Raw genomic sequence first — 13,170 nt, forward strand, 5'->3', positions numbered from 1 at the left:
TTTATTTTCTGTAATATTCCTAATGATATTATTTATTTCATCATCAGATATATTTGAAACGAACTCACCGACTAGTCTATTATCCCATTTAGGTACATTAGGCATGTAAGACTTACAATCTTCGTTTTTTTTATTTATCAAGTTTAAGTTACAGTCTAAGAGTGCATGACCATCTGAATATAGATTATCAAGTTCGATAATATTGAAGTCATTAAGTAGAGTATAACCGTCTAGTGAACAAATTGCATAGTCAATAACAGATATATTTCTAAATGTCATTTTACCTATACCGCTATCTTTACCGTATCTGCCATTCAGTATTATTAAATTGTTATTCTTACAGTTATCGATTAACTTATAACCGTGGTTATTTTTCTTCTTATCCTGCGATTTACGATTAAGCTTTATGCCATAATGTTCCATGGCTGCCGTTTGGTCTAAAAAATTAATAGTATCATAATCAAAATCGAAAAGGTCTGCTAAAAATTCATCGCAGACCGTGAAATCTACCATTTCTGCAGTTTGAGCATTATGATCTCCAAGTGTTTTTTGCTTTCTAGGTATATTAATGTAAGTGTAACCGTCAATTTTGATCACATCATACTGATCAAGTTTAGATTCCGATACAAGGAATATGTCATAGTCATGTATAAGGGAGATAAATTCTGGAAAGTTCGAACGCCTTTTAAGGCCGCAAACATTAAGCGAACCCAATTTAAGAGTTTTCATATTAATATGTTGGCGTTTCTTACAGTCAAAGCTGTTGATCGGGACATCGCCCCCAACATCCTAAGTCGTCGCTATTTCCGGGGGTTTATCACTCTGTAGCGTTGGGGGTTTATCATTCGGTGGCGTCGGTGAAAAGTTTATTGAAGAGACATACTGTTTCTGTTTCCTGTGTTCGTAGTCCCGCATGACCTGGCTGTATTGGTCGACCTCTTCCTCGGTCTCGATATCGGGGGTTTGGGAATCGCTCTCACTACTCGCTGAACCGGTTTCCATACAGCATCCGAACCTATTCTGAGTTGGGAGCTCAGAACTGTTTGGCGTCGTGATGTTTCCATGTTTGTTAAGGTCAGTTTGTTTATGTTTTAGTCTAGACGTTTGTAGCACTTCTCTCCAGTCGGGGAACTCATCAATCACTACCTTTTTCTGCACAATTAGTTTGGCTGGGTAACCAATATGTACTGTACGTGGGGATTCGCAGCCTTCATTTCTTTGAATTTCGGCCAAATGCGGGACCTGGCCTCAACTATTTCATTTGGGTAATCCCTGTTTATACCGAGTTCGGGTTTGCCCTTCAATTTATGTGCAAACGAGAGTATGTTCTCCACGTCCTGGTGATCACGGAAACAGGCTATAATTGGTCTGGATTTGTCACGGTTGGGTGCACCCAATCGATGCGCTCGTTGAATGGAAATACTGCTCGTGTCAATATCTAGGTCCACACAGATAAATCTCTTTACTAAATCAATACAGTTTTCGGATCTCAATAGCTCCGGTATACCACGAAAAATTAAATTGTTCCGTCTACTTCTGGCTTCAGCATCAATACTACGATATTCAAGGATTTTCACTCGCTCGTTTGTTTTAGAATTGTCATATGATATAGATTGCACGTGCGCTTCAATATTCTGTACACGGGCATTCATACTATTTGCAAATGTCAACATCTCGAACAAGGTAACGAGCTTATCGTCCGTAGACAACTGTTTGAAATCATTTTTGGACAAAGTTTTATCATGAACATCAAACGTACCACCTGTTGAGCGTCTTTGCCTCTTTTTGTTTTGATTGATAGACCACTCGCTTTCATTGCTCGTGCCCACGTCACCTCCACCGCCGCCATGTTTGCCACGTCCACCCGAGAAACCATGCCCGTAATTTCCATTCTCTGACTTATTTTTCGATTTCTTTTCCATTTCGAATAATACACTTCCAATTTGCTTCTTAAACACAAACGTATCTATGCTAAAAAATCACTATTAATTCACTCGAAGTGGAAAAATAACCAAATTTGCCGAGCTCGAAAAACAACGTGCAGCTCTACACCAGATCACGTGCAGAAAAAAAAAATATATATATATTTGCATAATAAAATAAATTGAAAGGTAATGAGGAGGGGAGGTGGTATTTTGAGGGGCTGATAAAAATAAGTTAAAACGTCATTAAACCGGTAGAGCTGTGGTAGGTGATTCACCCTGTGCAATATCGAACTGCGACTACGATACCTGTGGCCGTTGCAATTTTAGGCGGTGGAGTATTTGCCGGTAGGGTTGAGTCTGGTTAATATCAGACAGTGACTCCGGTGCCAGTGTCACATGGGACGTACCACTTACAGAACCATGTCATGGCACAGGGTACACAGATTGTACAATACCAGTTATTGGCCAAGATACCGGTATCACAGGCGGGTCCTTTATTGTGTTGTTTGGTAGTTGGGATCAGCTACCGGTACCGGTTAATTTGCAATATTTGTTGGTGGGCGTTCGGGATCAACTTATTGACCCCGGCACCTAACTACACTTCACTCAAATGCTGCCACTAGAACAGTGGGTTGTGTTACCTCACCACAGGTGGTGCATTTAGCACATTTGGGCAGGGGTATGAAAACGCTTCATACTGTAGCGCAGACTTCCAATATTGCGGCTATCACATCTGTTGGCCAGAGAGCTTTGTCTCATGGTCGCCAGACACCAGCCTAAAAAATTGGTTCGGACGCCGTTGTATGATTTTCGGTGAAGCTTGCAGGCTTTCCTGACAAAATTCGAGACATACACCGGTAGTTTCTAGATGGAGCGGATTGCCAAAACAGACAACTGGGGTCAAAACTTGACGGAAAAGGCGAGTGAGTACAATGCCTTAGTCATTTGTAGGGATGTGTTGCTTGACTATTTGGACTATTTGGAAGAAGTTGATCCGCTGGAGAGGAAATTTGGTGACCGCGTTTTGCCTGAAACGGCAATTGTAACATTGGCAGGTAAAGGCAGGGGGAGACAGGGGGAGGAAGAGTTTTTGATTTACTGGGCGGAGGTGTTTGCTCTTGTTGGTGAGGCATTTAATAACTTGTCGGAAGTGTATTTGTTTCATGAACCCATATTAAGATTCTGCTTGGGTACGAAAGATATAAAGGCTTAAGAGCAAGTTATTAATAAGAGGCCTATTTCAATAGAGCCGGCTATAGTCAAGTTGAAAGCGGCCAAACACGCGCACGGCTTGGTGTATGGGCAACCAAACCAGACACGGACAGTCAAGTGTGGAGGCCAGGAAGAAGTGAAAATGGTCTCGCAGATAAGGCTTGTGGATATTGTGGTAGATGTATAGAGGAAAGTGAAAAGGTTAGAGGATAAAATTGAGATTTATATGGGGAAACTAAACCAGCTTTTGGCCGAACTCCAACAAAAGTCCAACACCAGCCAGGTTAGAGAAGATCGTCGAAACTTGTATAGGGCAGCTTGGCCAGCGTTTGGATTGGTACAACACAAGTCCATCACCTGCCAGTTTAGAGGTGACAATGGATATTTGTTTGAGATAGCTTGACCAACTTTTGGCAAGTGTTCCCCATGGCCAAAAAACATGGCATATTCGAAGCGAAGGTTATAGTTAGGCGGTAACTTTTGCGGGTTGTGGATATAGCCGTGGACAAGTTACGATTTATTCAAGAATGACTCATACTGTACTGCTCAGATTACATTATTTCTTTTTTAGTTGATTGAAGGACGTCATGTATCGTAGGCCGTGTTGATGGCCGCGACGATTTTCGAAAAGTCGAGGAGGAAAATAATCGCCGAACGCTTTGGAGTGCGGGGCGGACATGTTAATTGAGCTGGGGACCATTGAAAAGTAGAAAGGGCAGTGGAAGGCAAGGTAAGTTTTGCCTGGAGAAAAGGATCTCGTGCCTTTGTAGCCGAGGTCATGAAATACGGCCACCAAGTTGTCAATTACATATTTATTGGTAGGGTGTTGGGCGGTCCCAAAAGACGGCGGAGAATTTCCCAGAATCACTGAGCAGGAGGCCCCGGTTTTAATGTAGAACTTAGGCCATTTAGGCCAGCGCCTGCTCAGGTCCCGACAGCAATCGATATCCGTGCCTTTCAAGTGAGGTCGGTATTGGTGAAGTTTGATGTTGAACATGAGGAATAAGCACTCGTCCCAATCCGACATCGCTGTACTTCTTTACGTTGCTAGTGACGTTGAAGTTCGGTAGGGGGTAGTTAGAATCCTAGGGGAGACCCTTGGGATCCGGCATCATTGGACTTCAATATTGTCAGCGATGGTGACGGTCGAGCTTGAACTGGAGGCCACTATTATCTCGCAGCCAACATAACTGGACTTTCCGGGGTTGCCAGTTAGGATGGTGGAGGCTGCGATCGAGGTTATCTTAGGGGTAGAAGTAATCATCATCTCTGACTCGGAAGAGATTGAGGTTGAAGCTCCTTTGTAGGTGAACCTTTACCGTGTAATGACGGAAGAGGCCACTTTCACTTGAGGGAATGCTTAAACGGGGTATGGACCGATGTAAGAGACGCTCCTGGCCTCTAGATAGAGGTGCAGAGGGGACAAGATTGGTCGAGACAAGGTATAGGTCACGGATCCTGTACGATTATTAAGGTAATAAAAGGAAGAAAAGCCAACAGTGTACCGTGCACGGCTTGGCAGAATCAATGTAGAGATCTTGCATCTGCCGCCTGTGTTTCGTCATGAGGCATGGGAGGAGCCGGAAATGAAAATGGTTCAGGTGATTGGGTCCACTCAGGAGTCGATACAGAAACTCGGACCAGATTGTCGCGTTGCGGTCCGGATCTGTTGTGTGACATTGCAGGCGACTTAGTCAGCTTTGGAAACTGAGTTGATACAGGGACCCAAACCATAGCGTAATGTGGTAGTTCAGGCTCGGAGGACTGTTTCGAGTCCAGAGGTGGATTCCATTCAGATACCCGAGTCAGTCAGTAGGGTAATTGAAGGGGCTTCGATCATGGATTCGGTTTAAGTGCGTCTAATGAAGCATATAAGGCCCGGCTGCGCGCTTTGATGAATTGCACAAGTCAGCTGAGCGAGACCGACTGCTTGTGGAGACATACTTTCCCTACCTGCGGGTCCTACGTATGCGAGATAATACTGTTGCACTTCAAATGGAATTACATTGCTATTTCGTTATAGTTATGGCTATGGATATATATGGATACGTTAAGAAATTAGCGATGTTAGTTTATTCATAAGACACTTTTGACTACGCATTACTGATTGTTATACTCACAACTGGCAAAGTGATAAAAATAATTCATATCGCTGTCACCATTGCATGTATTACAAAACAATACTACCCAAAAGCTATCTTACCTCAGAAAACATACAATTTAAACATATAACTGCATTTTCTAAATTTAGATGTTGTTATTATAAATTAAATACTGAGATAGGTAGACAATCAAATATCCTTTTTGATGATAATAATAATATGCGCATTATTGATTATGAACCTGATGCATTTTTTCCTTTGTTTAAAATATAGAGAAATCCGTACCCAATATCTTTTTAATAAGTACCATGACGTTTATTCAATATCTGCTTTTTATTCATTAATGAGATCAACCAATGATACAATTACACATTAAGTCACAACTTTTGTCACAAGGCAACTATGTGATTGTATATTGTTTATGTAAAATTGAGTATTTCTGGCCGATAACATGTATTTACATAAAATTGTTTGAGATTGAGTTTGATACTCAAGCGTACGTAGGTGAGGTTGCCAATAATGTGGCCCAGATCCGGAAGGTTATCCCCGGGAGATATTTTGGACTACTGCTAAGGGCGGCAGGCGTCTTTATAGCCTATATGGGGGTCGGATTCTGGAAATAGTTTGTTGGCGAGGTAGAGGTCGAACCATACGAGGGTGCCACTTTATGGGCCGCCTTAAAAATAGTGCGTAAGGCGGTGGGATGTTTGGTAGACACTTGCCGAGGGGTATGAACAATGGATTTTGCACGCTAGACGTTAGACTGTAATGGAAGCATGTGTTTATTTAGGGACAATAATAAAATATGAGTAATGTCAAATATTGGAATATTTATCAGGATCCAGAAGGATGGTATATGCTTAAGGAAAACCTATGTTGAAATAATTGCATGCGTGTTAGGATTGTTTGAATAAATACTATGAGGTTATGGTCTCTGTTCTAGTAGACAGTCAAAGGTCTAATGATGACATGCTCTTGCAGTGAAACAACTAGGCCAGGAATTTTCCGGCCTGTAAGTATTAGAGCATGTTTTGTGGTATCGGGGTGTGATGTGGAGGGAACGGACCAAAACATTCAATCCCGTGCCGGAAGGCTGTCCTGGCGGGTTGAAGAGGAAGGCTATAAAACGGGAAGGAATATATTAATACTGACCGGCCTGTAATAGGACATTCCAACCGTTGTGCCCGATTGCCCTCTTCACCAGGGAACGCTCATAGAAAACCAATGCAGTACCAAACTACTTTGAAAACAAGTCGTTCACTTTATTCTCGGAGGTTTTATCTGCGCTGCATATACAGATGACATTACAATAGTGTTTTTATATATAAGCACTATGCGATCACCGTGTTCGAGAGCTAAACTCCTCCTCATTTCCATTGGCAGCTTGTCGAAAATAACTATAACTAACAGGTTTCCGTAGTTGCCCTGATTCTGTCACATTGATTTCAAACCTCGAATGTCTTTTCCTTTTATCATGATAATTCTGCAAACTGGCAAGTGTATTACTTGATGTATTCAGCTCTTACAGGGATAGTATTGTATCATGCGTGATTGTATGCTGTTTCGACGTAGAATCAGCGCTCTAAAATAACTAGCAAATAACCAGATTTTGACATGCAGCTGATCCATCAACGGACTTGTAATAGCGAATATCTGGACATCAGAGAAACTTGTTTTGATGCATTGTCGATTAAAAGATATCCCAGAAACTTTATCACTTTAAAATGTCTCAAATGAACGAATCAGCACAAATTTAGGCAGTGGAAATGTGAGGAATCCAGGTTTTACCTTTTTACTAAGGTTTTAACGTATAACTTACCATAATTAACAACCATAATAATTACTACAACTGCACGAGGCTAGCGCATGATGTCACGCCGAATTCACAACATAAATTGTTTGGTAAATACAGAAGCACCATAATTATGTTTCTATATAAAGTAATTTACAATTATAGATAATAAAATACGGTTTGATTTTTAAATTAAGTGATATTTATTTAAGAAATAACCTGATGGAATAAAACTTGATAAAGCTTTCAATAAAATTTATTTCGTGGAAACCACATAATTAAGTCACTTGCAACTCATAAAGTTTACCATGAAAATTTTGTTCACGAAAAAGTTAGACTCTCTCTTTTAAGCAAACCTTTCTGCCATTTATTTAAGTTTTAATTGATTTTTTTTTAAATGTTCACTTAATATAAGGCAACCGTTTGACCATAATTCCATTCAAAGCAGTTATGTTTTAATAACTTCACATGTTTTAATGAATATAACATTTGTCCTATTTCTGTTTCTTGAAAAAGCTTTTACTTAAAAGTGTAAATGATTGTACTTGAATTCAAGGGATATTTTTCTTTTACTTTAGACATGTATTAGCACAAATTTCAAACAATATCTGTGCACTACACGCTGTCAGTGGGACTGACGCCTATAATAATAGATGACTCCAATGATTGATTTTGATATCAATGTTAGTACCGTTATCGACAGTTCGCATGCGTATGATGGCACAAAAAATATTTTTCTTTTATAAATAACGATTTTACTTATTAACCGCGCGTACTTAGTGTCCTCGCGTACAACGTTTTGATTTAAATTGTAATACTTTCATGAGCTTAAACAAACAAATAACACATACATAGCAACAATAACCAATACTTACATAATATTAATTAAATCTATGGTTATTTAACTTTAATAAATGTCATAATCGCCAAATTATATAGGTAATTAATTCCCTATATAATCAGCTACAATACTTCGCAGAATGTGTTCGGTATTACCGTATATAATAAAGACGTGCTGTTTTTGTGTATTTTGTCTTTCAAAAGTGATCATCTTTTGATATTTACGATGATGAGATGTTATGCGGTTCGCTAGTAAAATAATATGACTTAAAGCATTAGTGACCCAAAATTGATTTCTCACTTTACTGTCAAAAATATGACAGGCTATGACAAAGAAAGTGAAAATATCCTCATATAGTTTTGGTTAATGTGTATAATTTATTACTCGTTTTTAGAACAGAATCATATTCCGATATGTCATAGGTCCTTTTGAAATTGTTTCATAATATCATCATTCCGAGGTCAGATGTAACATGAGTGTTGAGTGAATTTTAATTGAATTTACTAAGTAGTTATAATGTTGCCTTATTATTGCGAACGGTCGATTATTAATCGCGCTACAGTGTGGTAAGCTTTATGAGTTTATTTCAACATACATTAGGCTTTAAGCCCTTGAGTACACACATATTACAACAAAGTATATAAACAGATGGTCAATGACGTACATAATTTTAACAGAACCTATATGAACGTCTTAATACAAAACTGTTGTATTTCACCTGTAACTAGATGAAATTCGTAATACAAAAACGTGAAAACACTTTATCGTATCTTGTATTTTTATATTAAATAGATAAATAAATGTAAGTGCATGGATAGAAACTAATGATAATGTATGTCAGCTCTCAGTTAAAAAAGGTTTGGATGGATGTACGCCTCATGCTTTGCGCTTCTACAATACAAAGAAACACACGATCGTGTTAGAACCAACATAGTACTTTGTCCATCAAAGGTTTTTGTAGAAAAACCTATGGTTAGGAGATGGAATCGGGCTACACATTTATTCTTGCTTCGAAATGTGTACGAATGTTTCGACTCCTTACATTTGGTTATTCAACAACATATAATTATATAAATTATAGTTGGCATAAAAAAGAAAACATACAAACAATATATTGTATTAACATATGAATGATAATATATTCAGGCAGAACAATTAATATATAATCAAACATACTTTTTACAGATAAACAATAGCATGTTCACCTACAAGAAAACAAAATTATACATAAGTCTCCACTTACAAATGTTTGGCCACAAACTTTCGACATTTAGAATGGTATGATGCACATTTTACCACAAGGCTTAACACCTTTCGATGAAGGTTGTTTACAATGAAGTATTGAGAACCAAACATATATAAAATATTGAGTTGTGTAATCTTATGCATAAAGTACATCATTAATAAATAAACAAATCTTTTGAATGGTATAAATAACTCAATCAACCACAATGGTATTGTTTATGATCTGTTAATTTATACTTACGGATTTTGCAAGCATGTGAAATGTAAATGTAGAGTTCATAAATAAGTTACAAAAGTTAACGTGTGTAAAGTATATACAGATAATGATTTAGATAATGATTGATATCTAAGCAATAATCTTAGTGGTATCCTGAGTAGAATAAGATGTTTGCGCACATAAATAACACACGCGCGGAATTCCGAATGATAAAATAGGACACATTCCATTACAATGTCATAAACACTCAAACTCAACGAATATTTCGTACAATATTTCGAAAAATAAAGTTAACACATAACAAATCACTGTTCCTTATAGCAATAGCCAAAATTTCAATGCTAGATGTGGTCTGGTAACATAGATTTAACAAGATACAAAATGCTCTAAAACACATCATTCGATATTTCAACAACACGCCAGGAAAGTTCATGTTGAAACACCAAACCCCATACATTTACAGCGTAGTTTTCACTGAGGTAAGGGAGCCTTTTTGCCATTTCTAGTAAAATAATCTCCAGCTCGAGCCTCATATTTTTGGGACATTATATTTAACACATGTTCATGTGCCACGTAAGTGTTCGTGTGTCGTATGAATATATCGTTGTAAAAAATTAAAATTGAATATATTGTGCCACACAAAGTAAATAAAAAACAGCATTTTGTATCTTGTTAAATCTATGTTACCATATCACATATAGCGTTGAAAGTTTGGCTATTGCTATAAGGAACACTGATTTTTATGGGTTACATTTTTTTTACGAACCATTTAGCGAAATATCCGTTGATTTTTAGTATTTATGTTACTTTACAATAATTGTTCAAACAAAATTAATGTGCATAACATTGGAAACACATATATGAACAGTTTTTATCAAACAATGATTTATAGTAACAGCTTGGTGTTGGTTACTTTGGTAAAAACAAATAAGAATGATTTTGTATGATTTTTGTTTAAACGCCGAGGGCGATATTAGTTAAAAAAATATAATCATATTATACAACAACGCATACAGTTAACACCGTACTATGTTCTACGTTAATCAGAGCATTCCGCGTACACAGATATGCTTTTAATTCTCTATCATGCAAAGTAGTATCGAAGGGGAGGTAACTGTGCAAGTAACATCTCAAAAGCGATACACATTTTCATTTTGCGGTTCTCAAACTCCGAATATCGCTATCGACGCGGTCTTATAAACGTCTTAGCTGTCTTTTGTATACAAGTGAAAGCTCATGTTTACATCATACTTACCAAACCTATGTCTCAACGATAAAACGTTGTTATAGACGTTTCGTAAATACATATCATATGATGGCCCTAATATGTACGTTAAAAAAAGGTGGATATGGCTTCTTTTATCATAATGACAAACAAGAAGTAAACACTCATGGTGATCAATGCATTTTAAGTCACCATATAAAACATTCAAGACATTCATCTTGTGTTAACGCACATATAGCAACAGTGGAACGTACACAACAATTTCCTTTCACAATTTTGATAAAGATCATACATTGTGTTACCTATGCACTCACGGACTATGTATATTTTCAAAATGCTTATATGAACATTCTGTTTAATATATCGAGAATATCAAATAAATTATGTGCGTCTGTATAGCCCATGTTCTCAAAGACATCATTCAATATTTCAACCACACGCCAGGTTAGTCCATGCTGAAATAACAAACCCAATACACCCTCAGCACGATTTCCACTGATGTATGGAAGCTCTTTTGCCATTTCTAGCAAAATAATCTCTAGTTCGAGCTTCTGAGCGGTGTACCAAAGAAGAGGCTGAGGGTGGCAGATAATGGCTTGTCGTATTTTCGGAAGCCTTCGAACTATCATAGGTCCTTCATCGATCATTTCGGTTAATGTTGCTATCCATGTCTGCTGCTGAGCATCCGTCAGTCCTGTTGCTGCCATGAGGTTCCTATCTGGGATCATATAGTATGGCAGTGTTTTTGTGGACAGCGCAGACTTTATCACAAGAAGTGATTCACGCAACCAGAAAAACAATCTCCTCTCATGGAACATTGACTGTGGGTTGTTCTCTGCTAGCCATAAAACTATATTTTTTAACATGAACGATGTAATTTCTTTATTTCGTGGTTGGAGAACAACTTTTGCAATCATTTTCAACAAAACGTATAGTTTAACCTGTGTGTCGTTGAGGTTAATAATCAATTCTGTTTCACCTGTATTGAAGCACATCCTCCATTCATTATGCTTATTTTGGCTATCTTTAAATCCAACGGGAGCAAGAAATGCCCCCATTGATACGACCATTGCCACAATATCCGCTGGTGGCCAATGCCGAGATCTGGCTGCCCATCTCTGGAGTATGCTAGGACAATGACAACGAAGTGCAAATACTATGTCATTTTTTAGGTGTCCAATCTCTATCGGCAGTGAAGGGCCAGCACGTTCATTCAAAACGGGTCCTTGTGAAAGGTGTCCACCCAGTTTATGCATATTAACATAAGCCGTACTGCTTAGAAGAACTTGCCCAAGTGCATTTTCGGACAGTGCTATCCAAAGAGATATCGGTAAACCTCTCTCTAGCAGCAGAATGCAATGCCCCGGGTAACATATCAGTGTATTCATCCGGAACACGGGAGTGTTCTCTGAAATTGAGTTTATTTCAAAACCGGCCTCAATGCATTCGACAATATTAGTCACAGCTATATGGTCCCTATCACTTTCAAAAAAACTTGAAAGACCCTCTGCCTTACTTCCAACTATGATTGTTTTTAGACTGGGAACAAAACCCGAAGGTGCAAGACTTGCGTCGTACTGTTTATAAAATTCCTGGCGTTTCTGTCTGAGCGCATGTCCATACCCCAGGATGTTTAAACAATTGTTCATTTCCACAAATGCCTCTTCATTATTTAACTGGAAATTAGAGCATAAAATGTTAATTATGTGTACATAGTTTAGACTTAAACACACAGTTCTAATCAGCAGATAGTCGTTTTATGTGGCTACAGGTTTAAATATATAATAAAATGATATATATTGTTTAATTGTTAATAACATTGAAGCAAGGACACACACAACGATTATATACTTTGTGTAGATCTAGCGTTTTCACAAATACCAAAATTTGGTATATACATTGATACATGACGTATGACTTTGTAGTCTGTTATAATGCCATTCAACATGGATTTGTTTTATAAACTTGTTCAGTACAGTGCGTCTGTTAAATCGAGTTTACTAGTTGATGATGCAACTTTCCTTTGAATATCGCACTTTTTACCTGAATGCGACTGCTTCTAAAAATGTTGCAATCCGGCGCCCTGTCACTTCCTGGCACAAGCGGCTTCTCAGCGCCTTCTGCCATCTGTGTAGAAGAAAAAAATATGCACTTTGTTTGAAGTAAATAAATATTTGTCTTAAGTTTTGTTGTAAATTCATATTTTCAGTTTAATGTAACGGTATGTCATAGGAGTTTACGAAAATTAAATCGTCGATTAGTGTACGCACACCTATTGAGAAATGCATCTTAGTGCGTTACAATAACCACAGTCATTTAAGTCTAACAGTTTTAAAAAATTAGGACATTTTTACATGTTAACCTCTGTTGAGGTGTATTTTTCGAAGTTAGTTCATTCATTCGATAAATGTACCTAGTATTTGTTGAACTAGCGAGTATTTAGTTTTATAGGATTTCGCCAATACAAATACAAAAAAGAAATATTAGCCAAATATCACATTGTTCAAATACGTAATAGTTGTTATAGTGTTTCAAACTTGATTTCGATCGAAATAAAATAAAGGAAAGAATTGTCAAACATATAGTGCGGCGAAAGTGTCTATACTCGCAC

At 37.8% G+C, this 13,170-nt stretch overlaps 1 protein-coding gene across 1 annotated transcript; it reads right to left on the minus strand.

The window, feature by feature from the left end:
• Positions 1–8,490: 8,490 nt before the first annotated feature.
• Positions 8,491–12,686, minus strand: LOC127869730 (uncharacterized). Its single transcript, XM_052412387.1, has 2 exons — positions 12,603–12,686; positions 8,491–12,235 (listed from the first exon to the last, which is right to left on the minus strand). The coding sequence occupies exons 1-2, from the start codon at positions 12,684–12,686 to the stop codon at positions 10,898–10,900; spliced, it is 1,422 nt and encodes a 473-aa protein (XP_052268347.1). The 3' UTR covers positions 8,491–10,897.
• Between the last annotated feature and the right edge of the window lie 484 nt (positions 12,687–13,170).

The sequence above is a fragment of the Dreissena polymorpha genome, chromosome 2, assembly GCF_020536995.1.
Source record: "Dreissena polymorpha isolate Duluth1 chromosome 2, UMN_Dpol_1.0, whole genome shotgun sequence".
NCBI lineage: Eukaryota > Metazoa > Mollusca > Bivalvia > Myida > Dreissenidae > Dreissena > Dreissena polymorpha.

Coding starts and splice junctions, on each gene's coding strand:
- LOC127869730 (XM_052412387.1), bottom strand. CDS start 12,686: ATGGCAGAAGGCGCTGAGAAGCCGCTTGTGCCAGGAAGTGACAGGGCG. Junction 12,236..12,602: donor TTAGAAGCAGTCGCATTCAG/GTAAAAAGTGCG, acceptor TCTAATTTCCAG/TTAAATAATGAAGAGGCATT.